This window comes from Chaetodon trifascialis, chromosome 8 (genome assembly GCF_039877785.1).
Source record: "Chaetodon trifascialis isolate fChaTrf1 chromosome 8, fChaTrf1.hap1, whole genome shotgun sequence".
In the NCBI taxonomy this organism is placed as follows: Eukaryota; Metazoa; Chordata; class Actinopteri; order Chaetodontiformes; family Chaetodontidae; genus Chaetodon; species Chaetodon trifascialis.
This window is the reverse complement of record NC_092063.1, coordinates 7,833,272-7,859,699: the sequence shown is the minus strand read 5'-3', so window position 1 is coordinate 7,859,699 and position 26,428 is coordinate 7,833,272. Positions and strand designations below refer to the sequence as shown.

Below are 26,428 nucleotides of genomic sequence, written 5' to 3'. Positions count from 1 at the left end.
AAACCTTTCCATTGCAGAGGTGAGTAGCCCTGTTGACTTTTATCTGAATCTGGAGGTCATTAAATCCCCCCGGTTTAGATAAACTGGGAGTCTGGAAGAGTGCGACTGGAAACACTTTAAAAATAGACCTGCAGCTGACTGCTTCATAAACTGGGCGTCTGTTTCTGATTGAGCTGATTTTGGGGCGACTTTTTATTTTTTTCATGTCTGATCGTTTGTGTGGCCATAGGTCGGAGGGCTTGGGGCGATCTGGTCCGGAGGCCGGGGGGACCCTGGTTCCTCAGTAGGTGTCTCGGGGCCAGGGGCGGCTGCGCTGGCGGTTGTTCCTCTGGTTGTGACCTTGCTGAGCTTCACGTTGGAGCAGCCTGTCCTGTGACTCGTGCCCGTTGGCACTGTGGGCGCTGCCCGTGTGCCCACGGTGAGGGGGGTACATGTCCCTGTATGTGCGAGCATGGCAGGGGGAGGCATACTCATCCTCCTCCTCTTCCTCCTCCTCCTCCTCCTCCTCCTCTTCTTCCTCCTCCTCTTCGTCCTCCTCGCCCCCCCTGTGGCACGGGCTCCCCCTCCGGCCGCGGGACAGGGAGTCGCTGGCCTCGTCAGACGGCATAAGACTGTCCTGCTCCAAGGGGGAGTGGGCCTCCTCTCCTGCCTCCTCCTCCTCGCCCTCCAAGCCCACCGCCTCACGAGGCTGCGGCTGGTTCTTGTTCTGGTTCTGGAAGATTTGAGTGGTCATGGAGGAAAGAAAAGAGAGAGAGAGAGAGTCAAAGAAAGCTCTGGAAGCAGGACAACATCTTAAAGTGGCTTCACACTTTTTTTCAGAGATGGAAAAAACACAGAGTGTAGACAAAATAATGCAAACACTACATCAAGAAGGACTTTGAAGGAAAGGTTCAAATCTATCTTAAAACAACGTTCACACGTCGGTATGTGCATTGAAAATGTTTCTGGTTGATGTTCCTCCTGTCCACACTGGCCAGATCCCTTCCCAAAGGGTTTGAAATGTAAGAAATGAGAATAAATCCACAGTCCTCCTTTCGTGTTGAAATGGGATTCAAAGCTCATCTGAAGCTCACATGAGCCTTCAGCAGTTTATCAATTAGCATTTCTTCCAGTGGAATCTTTAGGAAGGGATCTCCTTCCACCAGTACAACCAGGAGGAATAATTAAAGCCACCAGTAACTGTTTCATCCTTGATACGGGCCTGTCAGTGCTGCTTTAAAACAGCCTTAAAAATGCAAATACTATATCCTTAATAATTCCAGACACTGCAAGAAAATAGAACTTAAGATGCCAATTAGCAGCATTTGTCAGCTATCAATCAGATGTGATTGCACTTGCTAATAAATCACCAAAGGAAACTCAGTTTCCTTTAACTTAATAACCATGTTTGGAAACACAGCTAATAAGATTCCAGTGTGCAGGAACTCCTTATATTACAATCTTATTGATTTTTGTGTATACAACATCTATCCCACTGAGGTTTCGTCGACATGCACGACTGCTCTAACTTCTAGTGTAGGAAAGGAAACATGGACAAGTCCAGTGCAAATGAAGAATGGATTAGGTGCATTTCTGATGGGCTGACAATGATGGGCTGATCTGATATATGTTTACACATTTTTGGCATTTCAGCCTGTTTTTGTTATTGATGATGAAGCCTGGGGAGACATAGGTAGGAGATGGCATGCAGCAGGGGGCCCCACAGTCAGGACTCAGTCTTGACACATGGTGCACACTCCACCAGGTGAGCTACCAGAGCGCCACGGCTAGTCTGATATTACACCTATTTAAAATCTATTGATCTAAATGAGCTTACTGCTAACATGTGGGCGTTAACTACATGACTCATTTCAAGGCAATCTAACCAACAGTTGAGATATTTCACTGAAGATTAAAAATGTGAACGTCCTGGTGGCACTAGAGTAAAACACAGAGGATCAGCAAAGTCAGGATTTATCCTCTGAGGACCGTGAATGTAGAAAATTCTGAGTCAATCTGTCCTGCAGTCAGAATGAGGAGCAGCAGTCAAAACCTGCAAACAGGCAACAGAAATAAGACAGACGTGTACAGTTTTTAAAATAAAAAGGGGTTTAGGGATGTTAATAATTGGCATGCAGCAGTGCAGCAGTGTTAGTGAAGTCTCTTCAAAGTCCTTTTTCATGAAGCGTTGACAGTATTTTGTCTGTGTGTACACAGACAAACACTACAGACACTGAACACAAGAAATGCCAGAGGAACAGCTGAATGGATGGTCAGGAGGTTACTCCTGGACATAAAATGTTAATGAGCTGATGTTATGGTCTCCGTTCGTTGTTGCGTAAATTATGCATTTGTATCAGGTGAATACATTATTTCAGCATTGATCATATGCCCTTAATTAGCACTGTCATTCCAGATAGCATTGTGTGCCACTGTGAGCGGGGGCACCATTCACAAAGCATGCTCGGACGAGGATCACCCTGATTGAAAGCAGAGAACGATGATCAGATTTGACACTTCTTACAAACGTTTGATCGTTTTCAAACATGTCGTTCTCATTTATGATGTCAGATTGAAGCTGCTTTGTGAATCTTCTCCCAGAAAGCTTGTGGAGCAGCGATCACCTGAGACCATCAACCAAAGGAAAGGAGGCGGGATGCAATGGAGAAACATACGTCATCTTTTCTGTGGTGAGATCCGAATGAATAAAATGCTCTTCATTCACTGTCTCAGCCGCTGTGCTGTGTTCAGGTGTCGGGAGATATGTAAGAGGGGATTGTTGGGGTTGAGAGTGCAAATATATACATATGTATACATATAAACCCTACTACTCACCCCATTTTGTAAGCGATCATTCAATTAATTCCTGTGTTTCAGAAAACTGCAAAAATGTTAAGCATGGATGAGTGAGAGGACAGACAACTGGAGACAAAAACAAAGGCGTGAGAATCGGAGATGAAGAGCTGGTAAAGACAGTGACAACATACAACATGTTCAAAACAGGATTCCTGCTTAAAGCTGCAGCACGGGACGCCTAAACGAACATTCAAGGACTTGCCAGAGGAGTTCACGCAACGCTGATTAAGCCTGTCACCACCAGGTAAATCTCTCTGTTAAGTCTGGTGTGATGTGTTTTACAACCAGCCGTGATTAGTTTGCCAGAACTGAAGTGGGGAAACCTTAACGACAGAGCTGAATCCAGCAATGAGGAGCTTTGGCATCATTAGCACATCCCCAAGAAGAGGGGAGACAAAATGTTCTGCACCACAGATTTAAGAGCCTTAAAATGGCAATAAAACAGTATTTTCATGCTCTCCTGCTTCTTAAACAGATGAAGACAAACTCACCTGTAGGCTAGAGATGGCAGAGGGCGGGGTCATCAGACTCTGCTCCAATAAGGGGTTAAGAGGGGTGTTGCCTGGGAGGTGAGTGGCACGCCAGTAGACCTCCAGGTATTCAGCCAAATGCTCGCAAGCATCTTCAAGCTGGTTCTCATCCAAAATGACATCAAACATATCCTGCATGTGCACCAAAGACAATGAAATGTCACGAAATACATGTTTTCTACGATAAATTGTAAATACAAGTGGCACAAAGTTAAATTTCCAGGTGTGCAACTGGCAAGCAGTACACCATGTAAACAGCAAACATACCTCCAAAAACAACATTTACACACACACACACACACACACACACACACACACACACACACACACACACTTACATGCAAACACACACACACATATTGTTCTACTGATCGTTAAAACGGCCGCAGTGAAGACAGCTCAACTGCACACACCTTCTGTGAGGCTGTACTCGTGCACAGTGGTGTTTTCAGATAAATGCTAACATGCTCATGTTTAGGAGGTGTGATTTTTAGTTTTGCTAACATTTGCTAATCAGCACTGAAGACAACGTACAGCAGAGGCTGATTGGTCATAAACTGAAGTATTGAACAAATTCAAATCTTGACCTGATTATGGCACTGGATAAAAAGTTCAGGGGATGTTATTACAATTCTTCTAAAGGGACCATACATGCGTGCACCAAATTTCATGGCAATGCATCTGATAGTTGTCGAGTTATTTCAGTAACAACTAAAAGCATCAATGCATGGTGGCACTAGAGGAGAAGTGAGTGGACTTTATCCTCTTGGCACCATGAATGGCTGCATAACATCCCAAGGCCTATCATAGTTATTGAGATATTTCAGTCGGGACCACAGTGGTGGACTGAATGACTTGCACTGCATCCCTAGAGTCACGCTGCTAGCATGCCTACAAAATAAACCGCAGAGGTTTGGCACATTGCAAATATTACTTGTTTATATAAGGTATTCATTTTGTACATATTGATCAGGAACAACAAAGCATTATAGCAGCAGAAAGAAGTCGAAACACTTCCTCCACTCACGGGGGGGCACTGAGAGAGTTTGTCTGCAGCCATCATCTGCACATTCAGGTGCTTGCTCTGAGACTTCCCCCTGGATTTGATCAGCCTCTGGAGCACCTGACAGAAAGGCAAAGACAAAGTTGAAGGTCAAGGAAGATGAGGCAGCCGAAAATCAACGTTCATCCCAGAAGTAACCTCCTGTACCTTTGGTGAGGAAACTTTAACGTAGACAATGATGGGTGCGAGGGAGGTTTTGGCTAGCTGAGCGGGATGGTTGATGGTATCTGCATCCAGAATCACTAGCTGCAGGGTTTTGGCGAGCTCAAATATCCTCTCAATCTCACTCTGGACCTCCGCTGCACAGACAAGACACATTAGATTTTGTAAGTTTAAACTCATGGCTTATTTGTACCAAAAGATTCATCTCATGCTGTCATTAGCGCGGTCACCTAGACTGGAGCGAGTGTTGGATCTCTCCATTATGGGTCTTTTGTTGAGGACAGATCTCTTGGCTAAAGACAGGTCGGCAGTTACACGGGTGATTGAGATTCTGCCGACAAATATAGAGGGGAAGAAATATGCAGAGAAAGCTTTAGATCAGATTTATTAACGTCCTGACTGTCCCGAACTGCAGAGATTATTCTCTCATCTCTCCATTTTACTGACCTTCCCTCAAATCTGTGTTTCAGGAAGTCAAAAAGAGCTTTCTGCATCATATCCGTCACCTGGGAGAGAGGATAAGACGAAAGAAACAAACTTGTTTAAACAGATAGAACACAAACAACCAGACAGAGGAACTGTTGAAAGCCTGTACTACTATACATATACATGTATACAGAGTTGTTTAGTTTATTCCTTTATAACTGACTTAGGCTGAGAGAGACCCATGAAAGTAATTACTTGAATATGAGGATTCGTGTATATACTGAAAAAACATGTGCAGTGAGTAAATTCATGAGTAAAGTGTGATCATAAAATTTCCATTAAAATTTTAGGTTACATCAGTATAATGAATAAATAAATGTAGCATGATAAATGTATAGAAATATAATGTACTTGAAATGTTGATTTTTCTCCCAGAATGCACTTGAGAAAAGAGTAAACAGTACGCTGTGTCGTACAGCACGCTGCCTGTTCGCGTTTCCGAAGATTAATGGACGAAGTGTTCAGCAGGCCTCATAAGAAAAGCATCTGCCTAATATTAAATTAGCAGCCAAATTTAACAAATGTTAAATGGTGTTAATACTTTTATAAATTCCATGAAGTTATTGTGTAAAAGCATCTACAACAATCAGGCCTCCTATGATGATCTATAACCGTGCAATCAAAACTTTGGACAGGAAGCTGATGACATCACACAGCTGTCATCAAGTTAACTGGGCACAACAACCAGAAACTGGAGAACTTGTGCGCTTAAATATAATTATAAAGCTGATTCAGACAAACAAAACAACAAAAGCAAAACAAAAGCAGCAGTGCAGGGACAGTTTCATCAAAGAAAAGAGCGCAGTGTAGTCAGAGGTAGTCACTGGAGGAGAGTCTGACCTCATAGCCCTTCAGCGATGGTCCCACGAGGACCACCGGCCTCATAGAGGGCACCACGTCGTAGGGAGGGACGTGTTCCTGCCAGAAACAAGGGACGACGAGGGGAGAGGTGTAAGAAATAATAGGGGTTTGAAAAGCTAAAAAAACATAATGTGGAGTTCACTGAGGACTTCTTAATAGCAGACAGACTGAAATGTGATACCTTTAAGTATCTTTATCACAGTCATCACAGTCAAAGAATGATGGAAAACCAGTTGGGACAATCAGGCCAACAATTATTCATGAAGTGCATGAATTTAATTACAGTTTTAATAACATGTTTCTCAGTATTTTCCAGCTGTGTGTGAAAACAGTTCTTAATCATATAATGAATGAATGAACTTGACCTAGACCCAGATAAGTGGGAGAAAGCAATTAAATCATTTTATTTAATTAAAGTTTTTGCTGAAACTGTTTCTGCCCATTATGAGACAATGGTGGAGAGCAGTAATAGTAATAAATAATATTAATACATAATAACACTACTACTTACAACACTAATACTGCTAACAAACTACTATTAAAGAGCTACATGCACAATCCACTGTCACACCTGTTGTTTCTGGATAAAGTAATACAGGCAGAACTTGTCCCAAGAGCTTATTTATACATTATATCACTCATGTTACTGCATATGGCAGGCAAGACCACATAATTATTAATTCCTTAAAATGAGAAAATCCATAACTGTATTATGAGCACATGCCGTGTCATCATAGGGTGACAAAACCTACCTGTTTTTGCTTCTGTTTGGCTTGTAAAAGCAATAAAAGGACAATCAATGACAGAAAAATAAAATAGAAGACAACAGAGGGCAAATTTGGTTTTCGTTCCAGCACAGAGAAAAGGATTTGTAGTACTTACATTCACCTGCAGATGGCGGTGTGGTCCTCCAACTCCCGGTCACCATGTCGCCTAAACTAGAGGAGTTGCCCCCTGTTTTCCTGTAACAACACACCAAGTAATCAAACATATGTTGTGGACACGAGTTCTCAGAAAAGCTTGATATTATTAACTGACCTCTGTTTCTGCTCCTGTTTGAGTCTCATTGCCTCCAGTCGCAGAGGGCTGGGGATGAAGGTGATGTCCGCTCCTTCTTTTACTAACCGACCTATCCACCAGTCATTGTTATACTTCTGTTGAGTTCAGAACGACAGCAGGAGCGTGTCACACATATCTGTTTTGTTGTAACGTCATGGAGGGGTTTACCATCGTTAACTGCACATTACCACTCACTTCTTTGATGTGCAGGAAGTCTTTGGCATCGAAGTTGACTGCGGCTCCTTGGACGGGACAGTCCTCATCCAGAGCTCCACAGTAACTCACATTTGTCTTTACTGCAAACGCTACAGGTTTGGACTGTTTAACAATAAATAAGAACAGGAAAAACACTCATCACTGATGGAAGTATAAGACTGTGTGCACCAGAGGGTTGAACTTGAGCCACAAATCTGGTGACTTTAGTATCGACTTCAACACCAGTGACCCACTTCACTTTAGCCTTTTGACTTTGACTTCACATCCTCACCAAGCCAAACAATGAAAAATTACATTACAAAGACTCAAACTCCTTGTTTTTGAGCTGGAGGGAAAGGTGTGTTTTGCAGACCAGCAAACAGATGAGACTTCGGTTTATCATTTTTGGATAAAAAGACATTTCTGTGGACACCAACATGGCAAACATGAGGCTTAAAAGTGAGACAATCAGCTAACTTTGTCTGACATTTGACACAAAGACTTTGGCCAGCTATGGCTTAAGCTAACACTAGCTAAGACTGTGCATTAAGTGCTTGATGACAACATAACTTTGAGCCCTCCACGTGGTCAGTGTGGCAATGAGATCTTCCCATATTTGGTAGCCTACATGTTGTCTTTTAAAACCAATAACCAATCAGCAGTGTCTAATGTTAGCTGACTGTCATCAAAGGCTGGCCAACAGTAAAGTTAACCTGCTGCTGCTGCTGCTGCTGCTGCTGCTGCTGCTGCTGCTGCTGCTGCTGCTTCTTCTGCTTCTTAATTTGTGGTGACTTGTTTATGGCCCGAAATACAAAGTTTAGGAGTTGACGTGGGACCTGTTGGTCTACACTTGGGGCTTGACTCTTGACTTATAGCAGAGACCAGAGATTTACTTGAGACTTGCAAAACAATTTGTCGCACCCTCGGGTTTGCACTAAAAACAGCATTGGCTGTGGATGTACTGTAGATGTAACTCTTTGTTTTGGATTGACCTTTGGTTTATAATTCTTTACAGACAGTATGGTTAGAGTAGGTGGGGTAGAGAGGAGGTCAGGTGACAAGGCAAGTGACTGTCTGTTACACAAGCTGACCACGTACAACCCCAATTCCAAAAAAGTTGTGATGCTGTGTAAAATGTAACTAAAAACAGAATGCAATCATTTGCAAAAGAACTATTTTTAGTTTTACAAAGTGTTCCTGAGCCCATGTAGTAACATCCTTTATACAATCATGTGTTCACAAAGTAGTGAACCTCGCTCCATCCTCAGTTGTGAACGACTGAGCCTTTCCAGGATGCCCCTTTCATACCCAGTCATGATACTATCACCTGTTACCAATGAACCTGTTTACCTGTGGAATGATCCAACCAGGTGTTTTTGGAGCATTCCACATCTTTCCAAGTCTTTCGTTGCTCCTGTCCCAACTTGTTTGAAACATGTTGATGCATCAAATTCAGAATAAGCAGATATTTTCAAAAATCAATGAAGTGGAGGAGGTCAAACATGAAATATATTGTCTGTACTGTTTTCAGTTGAGTATATGACAAAAAGGATTAGAAAATGATCACATTCTGTTTTATTTATGTTTTACACAGTGTCTAAACTTCTCTGGAACTGGGGTTGTATATAATGTGAATCAGTGATTCACATTATATACAGTGAGCTGTCATTTAAACAGAAAAGATACGTTTTCTTTCTGCTTCTGAAGATTTGATGATTTCACCTCTACATGTTTTAACTCATAACACTGTGTATAGTTGTGTAAATCACTGCATGAGGTACCTTAGCTCTGTCGAGCTGCAGCTGTGCCTGGCGCTCGGCTTCACGCCGATACGCCTCGCGGTCCTCCTCTGCTGACAGGTCTGAATCCGACGGTCTACTGGTGTACGAATCAGCCGACCCCTGTCAGGACAGAGTCAGAGGTGGACACGGTAAGGATATTATTTGTGCCGTTGGAATGAATCATTTCACAACTTACATTCTGACGATCTGGTCATGCTACAATTACTGAGGCATACTACTACGAGGTTAGATTGGTAGATCTACCGTTTCTGTTTATATTTCTGCTTTCATCTGCTTTTCTGTTCTACAGTCTTTGTGTGCAGGTGTGCATGCAAATACGTGTCCGTATTCATGGACACATTCATGTGTGAGCCTGTGTGTATCTACAACACAATGCTTTGCTCTCCCACACCAGCCATCTTCTGGTAGACCAAATATAGCACAAAGGAGGCAACTGCTTCCTCTTCTCTCCAGCTTGGCCCCAATCCATTCCATCATCCCCCACAGTGCAGCACATATACATCCTTTATTCCCCTGTTTACTCTCCAAGGACATCTCCTCATTAACAAAATATATGCTGGCTATCATTTTTCATTGTAAGCGGTTTAAGGACATATCCCAGGGATGGCTAACACATGCTGAAAGCAACAGATAAAGCACACAAAGAGACATTTGACACAAAGTACAATAGTGAAAATTGCCTCATAGGCGCTGCTGGATTTCATTCAAAACCTGTGATTATTTCTTAAATGTCTTAAATGTCCAGATACTGTAGAGCTGAAATGATGTTATTGAATTGATCATCAGAAAATTTACTGTTTTGATTTTCAATCTTTTCTGAAGCAAAAATGTCAAAATTTGACTGGTTCCAGCTTCTTACATCTGAAGTTTTTCCGCTTGTCTTATATAATGGTAACCTGAATATCTTTGGACTGAAAAATTTGGAAAATTATTATTTGTATTTTTCACTGTTTTCTGACACTTTAACAAATAATCAATAAATCAGGAAAATAATCATCAGGTTAATCAATGATGAAAGTAATAACAGCCAAAGAGATTTCCACGGAGAAAAACATGAAAAGGAGAAATATGAAGTGGCGTTCCAGATGCAGTTACTGTGTGAGCGCTCCTATATTTGGTATGTATTTGGCTCCTCTGAAGGAACTCAGTCCTGAATCTGTCAGTAAAGAAAACCGCTGCAGCAAAAACAAATCAGAGTCAGGCAAGAGAGAGACGTGAGACAGGAGGCAAACAACAAACAACAAGAATAGAAGAAGTGACGAATGAGACAGACGAGAAAAGGCTCAGATAAAACCTCTCACAGCTAACTCCAGTATTCAGAATTACATTCACACACACTCAGACCATCAAGCATGTTCTTGCAAATAAACAAGATGTAAAGAAACAAAAAAAAACAGCACGTAATACAGTTTTCACTTTGGTTTTCCTCTCCTCCAGAGTGCCGTGACTTAGTCCTGGTCATCCATCTTGCCAACATATAGAAACGAATCCTCTGGAGGACCAATTAGCAACAGCACAACAAAAGGAAATTCAGGCTCAAAATACAAAAAAAGTGCCCAGACCTGAAAAACAACCAGCACCTTTGCTTTCTCTGCACTTCACAATGCATACATATAATCCAAAATAAATCTGTATCTACAATACCACTTCAAGTCCCAGAGAAACGGCGAGCGAACACCTCTCCTCCTTTATTTTTTTGTGTATGTGTCTATGTTAGATAACTAGATCTGATTTCTAGCTTGCACAAGCTCTGCAAGGCAACACTGCACCAGCGCCAGAGCAGCACCGAGAGAGAGAAAAGGAGGGTGAGGAAGAACGGGATAGATAGAAAGAGAGACAGAAGGGGGGGTGAATATCTTTGACAAGATATACTGAAAAGAGAAGGATGTTTACGAGGACGGAGAGTGACTGAAGGATGGCTGGAGAGACGAGAGAGGTATAAACGATTTATACGACGAGATAAAGCGAGGCTATCTCAAGGGGAAGATGAGATTAGAACATAATAAAATGCCATGAAGGAGTGGAGTGAGACCTAGATATCTATCCTCATCGCAGATAGAAGAAAAGAGGGGAAGCACAGCAGGAGGGGGAGGAAGGAAAGGACCATGACCACAAGAGACAGAGACACACAGATAGAGACGGTCAGATAGAGATGCATACCTGGCTGATTAGGAGGACGGCGCTAGAGCCTGATAAAGACATGAATCTGAATTTTCTCACTCTAACGGATTCCCTGTCTTCACTAGGAACGCACTCAAACACACACAGACATAAAAGTGGAATAAATATGGTGGTGGGCGCAGGGGAAAGGCGTTATGTCAGAGAGCTGTTTAATGATGTTAGAACACAGAGCCTGCCTGGGCTGTGATTGCTTTTCATTATTAATGTTTGGACATTGGGCTGTGGACCTCTGCTGCACACTCTCTTGTCCTGGCTACCTGTCAAATTCTCCAAAAAAAAAAAGAAAAAAAGAAACAAAAGTGTGTAACTGAACAGAAAACATTCTGCAGGTGAAGCTAAGCTGCAATGCAGAGTGAAACGATGTGAGCGCATCTCTATCGGCTGGTCTGAGGACATCTTGTTGTTTTATTGCTAATGTCCTCGACTGTGGGCTAAATTTAACTCTGTTCCTTCCTATTCTGCTTCTGTGATTATTCTTCACACACTGCAACACTGATGGCCTCAACTCCACAGGGAGGGGCCAGCGAGGAAGTGTGTCATCCAGATAGTCGAGTCCTCAAGAGGGCCAAGTCATCCTACAGTCTAGGGACAGAGCAGCAGGGAATCTCTGCGTTAATTTTATCACGATTTTGTACAAATGTGTTCTCACTCTCTTTTGGCAAGACATGTAGACATGCCTTCACCACGGGCTCTGGATAAAATATGTCTAATGTCTAAAAGACTGCATGAAAACGACTATACAAGCAAAATATTGTTGAGTTGTGTACTTAAATTATGCCATATGTTTCCAAAAATGTTCAAACCCAGAGAAATCTGTAATTTTGTTCAAGATAACGGCGCATTTCATTTGCTCTCCTGTCGATGGCGTCATGTCCTCTTTACCTCCTTTGTTGCTTCCGGGAAACACAGGAAACACCAGATGACATGTCAGAGAGTGAGGAAGGATGTCGGCGAGCTAGCTAGCGAGTCACTTCGCTGTTTACTGTTGTTTGTATTGCTCACTCATGATGGAGCATGTTTGTTCATTCTCACTGGCTATTGTGGTGGTTTAACGATTAAGACAACTCCCATGATCCCACGCTACATCGTGACATCATCAAACTACACCTTTTGTTATTGTTTTGATTGAGAGACCCCTTGTGGCAGAAATTACATACTGTGCATTTAAATTCAAGTGTATAAAAGAGCAACTTTAAAGCAACAGCCATTGGTCAAAATATAAACAATACCCCAACAAAATGAAACCCTAAATCCAAAACTGGAAAATACCGTTCTCTAATTATTTGACACAAGGAATAACACTAGACAAGTAAATTTGTTATTTATTTTTTCTGATATTATTAACCTACACTAATTGATTTTGAGACCTCTTGGGGGCAGCACAACACACTGTCAACACAACACTGACATATTATCATATATTAGTGGAAACCAAAACCTTTGGGGTGGAAAACCAAAATTATAGGCTGAAAGAGGTCGACAGGCTCCATAACAGTTGCAGAGTTGGGTGATAACTTCAGAATGAGTGACTCCGTTCACATTACAAATAATAATTTCATCCACTGTTAATATAAAGTAAAGTATATTGATTACAGACACTTAAAGTTCAATCAGTTTTGATCAATAATGTTTGCAAACACTGTACCTCCAATTTTAGAGCCAAATAATTATTTGCAGGCTATTCAGAGAAAGCATTAGACTTGCTTCACCAAAAGGGGCTGATGTTTATTGTTCTTCCTTTTTTCCCATATACAGATCTAGGTTGACATGCTGTCATTCATGTAGTTTGATCTCACTGTGAATCCTCAGACAGTCATGCAGCATTACATGGAGATGAATGTTTTTAAATCCTCTACTTTGTTGTGCCAGCAGCACGTCTTTCCAGACAACTTTTAGATCATCCGAAAGAAGGGAAAAACTTGAGTTTGTCTTTGATCTAAGAACAAAAAGTAAAAGTTTTTTAAACCTCTCACTGAACAAAGGTGCTCGTCAGAATAAAAAACCAACAACAGGTGCGAATTCTAGATGATGCCAAACTATGGAAGACTCCAGATTTTCAACGCCATTTGTTTCTTTGTCATTTATACATAATTAGCTGGAGCCATATCAGCTAAAATGATGCACAAACGATACATCTGTTCAATGTTATTATGAGCTGCTAACAAATACCCACATACCAACACACTAACAAGCATCAAATTGCAGAAAGCTTCAGAGACATTTTTTGCTGCAGAGTTAAGAGAAATTTGACATGTCAAGAATCACATGTGCTTTTCAGTTTGACCGTGAAAGCAAATGGAGCATGTCACAGCTGCAAAAAAGTTACACTGAAAATAAAAACAGCTAGGGAGAGAAGAACAAATCCTGCTTGTTGGTTTTGGAAATGTGCAAATAGCTCTGTTGACACTTACAGTAATGACCTTTAGGCACATTGGTGCAGTGAGCTAAGTACATACATGCTATGGATGCTAAAGTGCTCACAATGACAATGATAACACGCTGATGTTTATCATGTACATTGTTGATCATGTTCCTTGTCTTAGTTTAGCGTGTTAGCAGGCTAACATTTGCTAATAAGCAAACAACACAAAGCACAGCCGAGGCTGAAAATGAACGTATTTAGTTTTTGCATGTATTTGGTCATGAATCAGAGAAAGGGACAAATTTAAAGTCAGACCTGATGATGGCACTAAATGAACAATTGCAGGATCGCCAAAGTTATTACAATTCATCCTCTGGGGATCATGAATGCCTGCCCTAAATTTCATGGCAATCTGTCAAATAGTTGTTGAGATATTTCAGTCTGGACCAAACTGTTGGACCAACAGACACCACCATCCCTAGAGCCAGCATGGGGTATCCGGATAGCAAAAAAAAAAAAAAAACAAAAAAAAAACTTAAAAACCTACTGCACGCCTTAAAAATGGTTGGTAGTGATGCTGAGTATACATGATTTGTAATAAATGGGCTAAAAATGCAAAACACACCAAGCTCCTTTGAAATAATGGAAACTAAAATGCAAGGAGTGCAAGGCTAAAATCAAATTCCTCTGGTTTATCTGCAGAAAGGAGATTTCTGCACAACAGCAGAATATATTATTCAGGAGGCTGAAACACCTTTCCCACGGAGCAAAAAAAAAAAAAAAAAAAAAGGCAAAAACTGCAAGCTCCAGCGATTTGGAAATCCAGCAGCCAAATATCCAATTTCAAAAAGTGTTTGATTAACTGTGCGGTCGTAATTCAATGTCAGCAAGTTACACATGCACTGAGCTCTCTGATACACAAAGCAATAAATCACTCCGTGGTTACATCAATATCAAAGTCAAGATCGGGCGTACTGTATGGTAAATTGATCGGTCGCAAGACTCGGCGAGGAACTGTGAAGAGTGCACATGGGATAATCAGAAAGTGAAGCAGGTGACGGAACGAGAGAAACAAAAGCGCTGAAGGAGAGGGGAGGCGAGGTGAAGATGGAAGACAAAGGGAAAACAGAGAGAGAAGCGGCGGCAACACGATGGACAAAGAGATGTAGGGGGAGACAGGAGGAGTTTCAGCTAGCGGGAGGAAGAAGCTGTCTCTATCGGAAGTCATTCGTACTCACTCAGTTAATGTGATGATGCTGCTGCTGCCGCTGCCCGTCCCTCCCTCTCTATACACTACATGCTGTAAAATGCAGACAGACTGTACTGTGTCCCATCCCCTAACCAGGGACGACCTGCACTGGAGCAGACACTGGCAACACCTTCTTTTCTATTCTTACTCCACCTCACCCCATGCCACACACACACACACACACACACACACACACACACCCACACACACACACACACACACACACACACACACACACACACACACACACACACACACACACACACACACACACACACACCACCAACAACAACAACAACAACAACCAACACAGCTTTTGTGCCACTTGATCAAACCACCTCTCCAATTTTAAATCACATTCTCAGTTATTTAAGCCCAATTCAACACGCTCATGGTGGAATCTCTGGAGGAAACAGAGGAGAAACTGCTGGTATAACCACACACTCGCAGCTCCAGATTCCTCCTCCTGTTTCCAATCCTCATGTCCTACATATAACACATATAACCACACTTATGGCAGCATACTGCTTATTGTATCCTGCTGCAGAAATGAGTCATACTCCACTGCTCCTCCATAGACACCCCACCCCTATCACAGACAAGAAACTATCTGCTCTGTTTGTGAAATTTACTCCTTCTGCATTTAACACTTTGTCATATCACTGATGGGGTGATGCCTGTTGTGCATGCAGAGAGAAGGTAATGACTGGCAAGAAACTGAAGGTGCTCATGTGAACAATGAACCCACACATCACATCGCCCGAGGCCGTCAAAATGAGCATCATGAATATTTTAAGCCGTGCAATATTCTCAGGGAATCTGGAGATTGTCATTAAGCCCCGCGACCAGGGTAACTAATGTCCCCCTCCTGAAGAAGATGTCTGCTCAGCCCTTTTTTCTCCTCTCTCTAACATCTCTCAGTTACACTGATCCACATTCCCTCACACCACTGGTGCTATGCAGGAAGTAGAGGTATTTTTCGTAAAGTCTGAATCTCATCTTTGCAGGTGCCCAACAAATGACTCATCCTGTAAAGAAAGGAATGCCTCCAGTCCGTACAAAGTGGAGCTTTATTTTAATCAAGTCTTTCAGTGTCTTTCCTTTTAGCTACGTTTTGATCAGAGTTGCAACGGTTAGTCAATCGAAAGGAAATCAATTAACTGTTAACTGTAGTCATTTTTCAAGCCAGAATGCCACATTTTGCTGGTTCCAGCTTCTCAAATGTTGGTAACATATATGATGTATTTTTTAGTTTTAAGAAGTTGTGACAGCTGTTTTAATCAAGAAAACAATCAGCAGAGTAATCAATGACAATAATAATGATGAAAACAATCATTAGTTGCAGTGGAGAAAAGATGGTTTCTGTACTGTTTTAATATTATTTCATTAATATTTCATTGATATTTCTATACTTCATTTAATATGCATCAGTTACTACTATTAAAGTAACTATTAAAATATATTTTGAATATAAATTGAATTGAATATTGAGCATACCAACAGTTGACTGCAGCAAGTGATTATTTTCATTATTGATTAATCAGCTGTTGATCGATGGTCGACAAAGTGTCAGGAAATTGTGCAACATGTTGTCAAAAGTTCCCAGAGCCCACAATGACTCCTTCAAATGGCTTGAAAACCAAGAGATATTCAATTTGCTATCATATAATACACAAAAATCTGCAACTCATCAACTAGAAAGCTGGAACAAGAAAATATTTTGCATTTTTACTTGATAAATGACTTAAACCACTGATCAAAAGGACCAATTTTTCTGTTTTGTTGATCAATAGTTTCAGCTCTAATTTGATAACTGAATTGTAAAACAAAATGTTATGCAGCATATCTGTTTAACAACTTGAAAAGGCATAAAATGCATATTACATCTCACAACAGGTTGGCTTTCCAAGGTTTGGAATAATCTGATATTTTGTATGAATGCATGAATTTAGAGCTGCAGCTATTAGTGGAGAAATCAGTTATTTGACTGAAAGAATTATTTTAGGAACGAATGAATAAAGTGAGACCCAGCAAAGGCAGGGTCAAATAGCAGCATCAAGAACATAAACAGGACAACAAATCACAATAGGATCAAGTGCAAAAACGTTGCATTGCGTAATACAATGCAATAAACAAGGCAGCATTAAATTAGATGTGTCTGTACTGCAGATAGCAGTGACCACTTCCACTATTATGAGTTTAAAATCATTTAAGAGACAAGAGTCTCAAGTTTGAGTTTGGCCTCCAGATCGTTCCAGGACCAAGAACTGTGATAGAAAAGACTTGCTTTCCCAGCCTCTGAGATGATATAAGGCACTTTAAACTGAAAATTAGGACTGCTTTACAAAAATAAAAACTTTTTGCTTAAGTAGAAAATTTATTGCACATTCATTCTCATAGATTAAGATACATCATTGTATGCAGCCTGTGCAGCGTGAAGGATGTCCATCTGTATAAGGTGCAGTGATGCTTGAATTAAAGACATACCTTAGGGCTCAATGATAGAGGGGATCGAGTTTGGACAAGGTGGAGAGTGAGGCAAACCTATAAATAGTATCGCCATAGTATCTGATTTAGAAAGAGGCCAGCAACTAAATGCTTTCTTTATGCCATGAAAAACAGGAATTTTGCCTGTACAGACAGCCCAGTGTGAATTTTACCTCTTCGTCAGATAGTCAATATGATATTTAAAAATTAGACTTATTTACAACCGCATTTCATGATACTTGTAGTGCATCAAGAGTGCTGATGTAAAGAAGCCCAGGCTGAAAAAAAATCACAGTTTCAGTTTTGACGGTGAATGCTGCAGGCGGTAAACATGTCTGCAGATTTGAAAAGGCCATCTCTGTGGTGGCAGTGCATGAATACATGACTGTATCATCTGCATACAGATGGTACTTCCATAGTTTGAACTACAAAAAACAGGGTTCCCAAAACTGATCTTTGTGGATCACCTGCTGTAACTAACACAGCGTCAGACATGACATTACCATGTTCAGCTATCTGTGAATGATTAGTCAGATAGTTATGGAACCACTTTGTCCCTTTGTATCCAATGCCAGCACTCAGCAACGTGTTAATGAGTTATGAATGGTCCACAGTATCGAAAGCCTATGTGTGGTCTATAGACAGAGACACACAAGTTTGTTGTCCATAGCCTCCTTGATATCATCCACAACTTTCAGAGTGGCAGAAACAGTTTGATTCCTCGATCAGAAACTGGACTGCATGTCATTTAAAATGCTGTATGTGTCCATATGTGATTTCAGTTGGGTGGTGCCTAAATATTCCAAGACTTTTAAAATGGTGTCACATAAGGTTGCTTCTAAATATCTGGAACCCAATTAAGGTATTTGGTATTTGTATTTGTACATGAAAATTGACTTTAAATGATTAATTAATTATCAGAATAGTTGCAGATTAATTTTCTGTCCGTCAACTAATCTATTAGTTGTTCATGCTGTTAGTGTTATTATATAATGTGTGTATATGTTTTAATGTTTCAACGAACTGTCTAATCATTTCAGCTCTCGATGATTTAATCAGGACTAAATGGATTCTTGAGACATTTTCTACAGACGGTGTAAAAGCCTGCAAGAATATAGAGAGAGCCTTGTAGTGTCTGTCATTAGAACATCAGACTCTTTGAGAGGGGATATTTGATTCCCTCCTAACTCCTGACTTCCCCCTTTGATGTATCGAGGCTCGTGAACCTCAGGGATCGAGCGGTTTGGGATGAGCTCTGCATGCACAGTCCGTCTGTAGCCCTGTGAAACCTCTTGACTCCTCACAACCCCGATGGAGCATGGATCAAGTTCTCCCCTCTGCTGGACTCTCCGTGAAACTACAACCAGCTCTGCTGTACACCCAAATCAAATCAAATCCATCTTCAAAAACAGCACACGGAGGTAAATCAAAACTGTTTTGATTATACACCATCGAATCAGCCGATCTAGGTGAGAGGATATGATTCACACACAGCCACGCAGTAACAGCATGGGGTCTGAAGCTCAGAAATCTATTCTCTTTTTTTCAGTTAGAGACTGTCTTAAGTAACACCAGATCTTCATCTGAGTCTTCTGCACGTGGTTGACCTGAAAACATTAATTAAAAATACTGGGCTGTGCAGGGACTTCGATGTAACACACCGCCACTTTTAAGCATTTTGCTGCTCTCTACTGGGCAAAGCAGCAACTGAAACTGAGGAGGCAGCTCTGAGGATGAAGATGCAGAGCAGAAACATTCATGTATTGTATGCAAGGATAATAAACACAGACAACAAATGTCTCTTTGTAACTATTGTGAGCCCTAAGAGAAACCTTGATCACCAGCAGTTTATAGCTGAAAAATCATCTAACTGCTGCACCAGTGCCACCAAAGCAATGCAGAGACACCTGTTCTGTTGTCAGAGCAACTTAAACCCTTCTAGCTTTATTAAGACTTCAGAGCACAACATGGCCTACATTTTCCATACAAGTTACAGTTGTTTGACTGTGATGTAGCAGGGCATGATGTCGCCTGCAATGCATGCATAAATAAGGAAAGAGAAGCCAACAAATGGCTCCGGGGGCTTTTACCTGCCGTTTGATGAAGCTGGATGTTGTGTCAGAAGACGTGCTGCCATCTGAGCGTTTGAAGCGGCTCTTGCGTTTAGGCAACTTCCTGGGCAGCTGTGATGAAAGAGACACACACAGGTGAAGGAAAAATAAGAGACAGCATGAAACCGGCTTACGATTCTGCTGATTTTTAAGCTTTTCTTTGTAATTGTGGCAAAAAGAAGCCTACATTTGGGGAAAACTTGTGTAAAAGAGCTTCTCTGCATCAGAGCATCGACTCTAACCTTCTGCAGCTTTGCCAAGGATCACAAAAATTTCAGGGCTGAATTAATCTATCTGCACATACTGGCTTGTGTAATGCAGAAGACAGATCTCCTAAGGCCCCTTGCAACACAGTCCATTAATAAGAAAGCGTGGATGTTGCAGTGTCTGCTGACAGGCCCTGTAGATTCAGGCTACAGGTGAGTCAGAGTCACGGTCGGTATCTTCACACCAGTGCAATTCAGCAAACAGGTCCAATCATGTTCCTGGTTTTCGTGTAGGTAAAGCACAGCAGGAAATGCGATTGACATAAATGATAAAACATTAATACAGAATCCATAAAAGGCCGGATCTCAAATGTATGGACATCTAAGGAGATGTTATCCAGGTTGCGTGTATGGGAGGCATATTAAGCATATGTGAGTCTACTTTATGATTGCACCCACTGGCTTTTCACCGATCAAGCGTCAATCTGCAGTTTCTGCGAAGGCGGAGGTGAAAAAAAGTATCTCGCTGCCAAAACGCGACGCCTCAATTCCTCAACAACAAGTAGCAAGACATTAAGCTAACCGTTTCTCCTCCCCGGCACTTTCCTCAGTGATGCTAACAGTTAGATGTGTGAATAAAGGATTAAAGTGTGTGGATTTACCTGAAAATAGTGCGACTGGGAGCCTGTTTCCACAGCAGACAGTGGGTCTACGGGCGATTTGGACATTTTGACTTGCACCATCTATTGAGAGCGCAGGGAGGCGGGATGCACACAGACATGGGTTACTGGAGGAAACAAGGGACACAAAATACATCTATATGCAGTCAAGACAGCGGGGAAGCGGCATGCGGGAGCGAAAATATGGAGTAAAAACGAGTAATATCCAAGCTCGGCTGATAGGGACGGCTAGCTTACGCTACGCTCCAAACAAATTGTGTGTTACATCGGGGGAGAAAGTGGCTAAAGCGAACAGGAAAAATACCGGAGCTAAAATAAACCGTTAGGACTGAAGCGTCATCGCTCGAGCAGCCGTTCAGGTCTGTACTAAGTGTGTGACTTTTCCGGGGGTGTAAAGCTTGGCTTAACGGGCACACAAATCAATTCTAACCACGACAGATCAACGCATTTTGAGTCTTCACTTTTTTAGAAGTGTGTCGGATTATATATATACTGCTCCTTCTCGTCTGCGCAGTATATTTATTTGTCAAATGAGGATTCAAGCTGTAAAGCACAGTCAAATATATATGGAACGTTCAAAGAGTGGATCTTTAAATTCGTTCTACAGGGGTGAAGCGTTTTTCTGCATTCCTAGAAAATACACATTTTCTTCAGATACACACAAAAATCATTAAAAACGTTTCTTTAAACGTTTAATAATTATATGTATCACACAATAATGCAACTGTTGGCAGATATAAATGCTCAGTGGTGGGATGTAACAAAAATATTTACAATGTACTGCACTAAAATACAATTTTGAGATAAAGTATCAATACCACTCTGTGAAAATACTTCATAACAAGTAAAAGTCCTCCATTCAAAACATTTCCCTCTGAGATGTAGTGAAGTAGAAGTACAGAGTTACATAAAATGGAACAACTCAAGCACAAGGAATCTGTATTTAAGTACACTACTTGAGTAAATGTACTTAGTTACATTCCACCACCGCTTGTACTTAATAAGAATATTTTCATTATGTTTATTTCACGTGTGGAGATGAAAGCTACACAGATGTAAGTAAATTACAAGCTTTGTATTTGCACTTGAGTATAGTACTTGAATAAATGTACTCAGTTACTTTGTACCTCTGATGCGTATTAAGTGGTGGCTTCTCATTGTCAGACTCTGTGTAATGCAGCTAATGAGCATTTGTTCTGCTCACTTAATGTAGATGTAATTCCCTCACAAGTTTAATGTAACGACTGGGAATGTACCAGTTGTATATGTCCATAATTAAGACATATGAAATATTGAGAAAAAGTGCACATATTTTCTATAAATCACAGCTATGCATTCGTATTAAAAGCTCTGCATAGCCTGACAGGTGTTTTGTGTGGGTGGACAATGTGTGTGTATGGGCTTTAAAGGAACTTGTTTGTTCTACAGTAGTGAACTCCAACATCCAATATGAACTTGTCACATACACACTGTATATATTATGTTGGCAGATATGTCCTATCAAGGATAATCTTACCCACGATTAAAATGAAAAGAGAAAATGAAAAATGAATAGACAAAATGGCAAATGTACTATTCAGGCCATGATTACATATTAAAAGGAAAGAGGAAAACTGGGAAATGAAATTGGATAATGAAATTTTATTGTAATAGAGAGGTTTTCCATTTTCTTTTTTTCTTTTTTAACAAAAAAAGCAGAGAAATACTAAAAAAAATGTTTAGAAATCAGCTTATTTTTCAGCTGTAAAAAAATCCACTCAGTGTCACTGACTGGAAGTATAGTTTTGATTTTACAGCCCATAATTACTGCATGGTTTGGTGTCACTCTTATCAGCCTTATTTTCAGTAGCGATAGGCAGCTGTTGTCAGCAGGGAAGTAGCTATGGCCACCTGCCTACCACCAAACTGCCAACAGGAAGTTAGCGACTACGTTAGGAAGCAGGTGAAGAAAAGCAAATATCTATCTCTATACCTGGATATTTTCTTAGGGTTTTGTTTGAGAAGAGAGATTCAAAAGGGAAGTGAATATTATTAGCTGTAAATAGTAAATTGGACTTCACCAGTAGCACCAGGTGACCAATAGGTGGCAATGTTGCTCTGTGTCTGTTGGATGTAAGCAATGTTAGCTTAATATGTGCTAACACGTTAGCATCCAAACTTTTAATGCTACAATAGGAGCTCGTTTTTTAGTTCTGCTGCCCCTTGTGGACTAGAATTTATTTTTGTCAACTAACGTTTTAGCAGTAAGACTGTAAGCAATTAGGCTGTTTATAAAGTGACAAAATACAAAGGTCTCATTTGTTTGTTAGCTAGAAAACATGACCCCAACTGACGTGCTACTGAAGAAGGTGAGCCCAGCCATTGCTGGTCACGAAACAGCTGCAGTGGGTAAGCTAACAAACTGCTCTTCAAACTACGTCTGGTTTTCTATTTCTGTACCTATGAAATAGACTTGTAAGGTAGAGTTGTTTGAATGTTCAAAATTGTAGTTTTCATTATGCTAGCTGTTAGCTGTTTCTTTATGCCAGCTAACTTAAACTGGGCTAAACACGTCCCAGACCTACTGTATCAACTTAAATCACTGTCTTCATATTGTAACTGTCATTGAACAGTTGGTATGACATTAAGACTCAATTCCCAAAATCTCAGAGTGTTCATTTACAATTACAGATTACTAATTGAATACAAGATTGGGTGAACCACAGCTTGTTAAAAAAAAAAAAAAGAAGAAGTAATTTTAACATGGAGTAGGATCAGCTGATAATAATATGTACTCTCCATCAACTCCTACTGTATATTATTTTGTATATGACCATATACACCATAGACTGCATACACTGAATTTCTCAGTCTGTTTAGCCTGTCTACCTGTGGTTGTGAGAACTCTACTACACCTGCGTTGTGTTCTATAGGTCTGATTTTGGGTAAAAGCTCAGTCATTGTTGCCACTCTGTTTAACTTCATTTATTCAGCCTCACATCAAGTTCATGTCAGCTGATTTCTGTGTTTCTAACTGAGTTACTGAACAAACTGGGGGTGTAGGTGGTGATTCTGAGGCCTGGAACCTTTTCTGCCATCAGTAACCCCACCTGTTGCTCCAATATCTGGGCAGACTTGTGAATGGCCCAGCCTTCATTGTTCAGCACTCCAGACAGCTTGCTTACCCTTGACCCACCTTCCAGTTTGTGATATTCCTCAAAATGTTAACAACCCTGCTTTCCATGCACTTGCTTTAATCCCTGCACAATAATTTGTCATTTTTCTGGATCAAGTATGGTCTGTTGCCCAAGAGTGTGTCTGTTGTAACAGGGCTCCATCTGAGGTCAGCTTCTTATGCCAGTTCGTACATGAATGATTGCAACTACATTTGCTTCTGCAGTTTCCAGAACAGTTGTTGTGCTTTATTTCTCGGACACCTGGCTGCTTGCTATTCAGACACAAAAGACCAAATATTGATGTGAAAACATAAACCTTAACTGTAGCACTAAGTTCATTCAGAAGCTAAATATTTATTCCATATGTACTCTACATGCTTAGGGGCCAGATTAAACTATTAGCAGACCCCAGGGCGACAATTTGATATTGAAACACACACACACACACACACACACACACACACACACACACACACACACACACACACACACACACACACACACACAGAGTACAGCACAGACAGTCAGCTTCATACCCAGAGACCCAGAAAACAACCACCTCTACGAGGCTGAAACAATACCTGTCTGTCAGTTTGTGCTAATATGATTTAAAATAACTTTATTTGAGAATACATACACCATGTAAACTCAATTCAAACTAAGGATAGTAAAGGAATGAAAACCTGATTTTTACTCAGGCCTTTCTACAAGACAGTGTCACAAGACTAGGTAATAACGTAAAACCTTCCTTTATTTATTTTGTGCAGACATGGTGCAGATTCTCAAACAAATGTGCAATTAATCAAATTACCAAAAAAGACAAAAAAACAATTGACACTCAGTGAACCACTGCAGTGTATAAACTATTATCTATTCCTACAAGTTGTGCTTGTGCTCTGTAACCTCTTCATTTCTGTTTGTTTTTGTCAGAGCCCTTATCACCTGTCACCTTTTGTAAACATCATGGCTGATTTAGTTTAGGCACTGAAGATACATCAGTAGATTTTTCTTAGAAACCAGACTGTATGATGAGCCTATTTCAGTTCCAAGAATTCTTTGTGATTAAATGCTTTGTCAGTACTGATGCATTTGTTGCTGCATTTGAGACTTGTATAATTTAGATTTTAAACTAGAATTAAAACATATTAATCAATGATGTAGTTGAGGGTAGCCCATACTTTTTCCGTTGGAGGGTCAAAACTGAAACTTAATGATGGACCCCAGCCAAAAGCAAAATACCCACTGTATTGTATTATTAAGATGCAAACTGGTACTATGATCCTGACAGTACATAACATATTTTTAACGGCTTTTTTTGTTGTTGCCAGAAACATCTCAGAGGCCAAATCAAATATTATGGCTGGCCAACTTTAATGAAATATCTCATAGTCGTGTCAAAGTTGTCAAATTGCCCCAGTGACACATATTTTTAGTAAGAGGTCATAAGACAAAAAAGTTGTGACTCACTGGTTTTTAAAAATGTGTTGTATTTTATAAGCTTATTATGTGTTGTTTTAGGCAAAATCTTCAGCTGAAAAGTAAATGGCTGTCATATAAATGTAGTGGAGTGCTATACTTCTCTCTGAAATGTAATGTAGTACAAGTATTAAGTCACAGAAAATATAAATACCCAAGTATAGTGCAAGTATCAGAAAATTATATTTGAATAAATGTACTTATTTACTTTTCATCAGTGCAAACCACTTCCCATCAGCTGATTACATTTATTGTGGTCAGCCTACAGGATTTCTAAACTGTTCAGTAAAAATAAGGTGTAGTCTGACTTCACCCTCCTCCACATCATTGTGTTTTTTTTTCTTTCTGTGACTCGTGCTGGAGCTCACAGCTGGTGGCGTTTGACCGGCCGGGCTCACCGCAGACACGGCTTCACCTCTAGAGGGAGTGCCGAGTTACTAAAAGTGGGAATGAGAGAGTGGTGTGAGCAACGGCGCGCCTGGGCTGAGGAGAGCTGCGTCAAAGCACCCAAAGTTAGACGTGGTAACACCGGAACTAAGGGGAATTAGTTTTCAAAATAAATGCAGGAAACTTAAGGACCAGTGTAACGGTAACAGTAAAATTTATCATATAAATGCGTCTCATATACATGAATTACACATATAAAAACATGTTTATAAATGGCTGCGTAGTATTTATTCCCAACAGACTGGCATATGGATGAATAGGCTTACCTCTTTATGGATACTAAAAGCGCTCAAAATGAGTTTGTTTTCATAGTCACCAAGTTTATTGCAGGTCATTTATATTTTAAATTCCAGCACTTTTTATTCCAAAATGTCCTTGTTCCAAAATGTGTTTCTCTACAAAAACCTAAGTGCAAAAACTACAAATCGCTGTTTTGTAGGGGGTCATGTGCTGGACTATGTCTTGGCTCTGGGCAGGTAACCAATAAACACTCCAGGAAATAGCTGGTCTTACCAAGAAATGGTCCACCATTAACCTCCCATACACTGGTGAAGTGTAGTTTTTACACTCTTTTTCTTAACTGGCTGCTGCTGCTGCTGCTGCTGCTGCTGCTGCTGCTGCTGCTGCTGCTGCTGCTGCTGCTGCTGCTGCTGTTATTGATAAAAATGGACGACATGACAGCTCCCCAGAAGTAAAGCCAAAAGTCTTGATTGCAGCCAGCCACCAGGGGGCCCTCCAAGTTAGTGGATGGGATATAGACCAAACGAAAAAAAATAAATAAAAAAATCAAAGTTCATGTTAAATAAATCTATCCCAAAGATGATTTCTTTAATTTTTGGTAGTTCTTATGCTGTATAATGTTCCAGTGTTAACTGATCTATTCTGCTAAGTTTAATTTGTTTTTTGATTACATAAACAGAGCATATGTGATCACAGCAACTGCAAATTCATGCCTGCACTATAAATAAAGAGACAATTTCAGTGCTCCGAGGGCTTCCTCCACCGGTGGTGGTTGCAAGGGTTTTAATTTGAAAGCATTAATCGGAAGTGGCATGTTTGTATTTCCCTTGTCTTGACAGTG

The 26,428-nt window shown here is 40.7% G+C and overlaps 1 protein-coding gene across 3 annotated transcripts; it reads right to left on the bottom strand.

The window, feature by feature from the left end:
* Positions 1-189: 189 nt before the first annotated feature.
* On the bottom strand, positions 190-20,622 carry cacnb3a (calcium channel, voltage-dependent, beta 3a). Of its 3 annotated transcripts, XM_070968478.1 has the most exons (15): positions 20,252-20,585; positions 19,363-19,455; positions 8,973-9,092; positions 7,192-7,314; positions 6,976-7,091; positions 6,820-6,899; positions 6,690-6,709; positions 5,917-5,994; positions 5,038-5,096; positions 4,821-4,921; positions 4,576-4,727; positions 4,393-4,488; positions 3,327-3,497; positions 2,815-2,860; positions 190-712 (listed from the first exon to the last, which is right to left on the bottom strand). In XM_070968478.1, exons 1-14 carry the CDS (start codon positions 20,330-20,332, stop codon positions 2,831-2,833), a joined length of 1,320 nt encoding a protein of 439 aa, XP_070824579.1. In that variant the 5' UTR covers positions 20,333-20,585; the 3' UTR covers positions 190-712; positions 2,815-2,830. The 3 variants fall into 3 exon arrangements, with proteins under 3 accessions (XP_070824579.1, XP_070824578.1, XP_070824581.1); XM_070968477.1 differs by lacking the exon at positions 2,815-2,860 and having other exon boundaries at positions 20,252-20,622; XM_070968480.1 differs by lacking the exons at positions 2,815-2,860; positions 19,363-19,455; positions 20,252-20,585 and adding an exon at positions 11,154-11,266.
* Between the last annotated feature and the right edge of the window lie 5,806 nt (positions 20,623-26,428).

Bases quoted from the DNA above. Each gene is read 5' to 3' on its own strand.
- cacnb3a (XM_070968477.1), bottom strand. From the start codon at position 20,332: ATGGTGCAAGTCAAAATGTCCAAATCGCCCGTAGACCCACTGTCTGCT. The intron at 9,093-19,362 runs GTAAAAGCCCCC...CTGTCCTGACAG, and splicing joins CCAGCTTCATCAAACGGCAG to GGGTCGGCTGATTCGTACAC. The intron at 4,922-5,037 runs GTCAGTAAAATG...ATTTGTCGGCAG, and splicing joins AAACACAGATTTGAGGGAAG to AATCTCAATCACCCGTGTAA.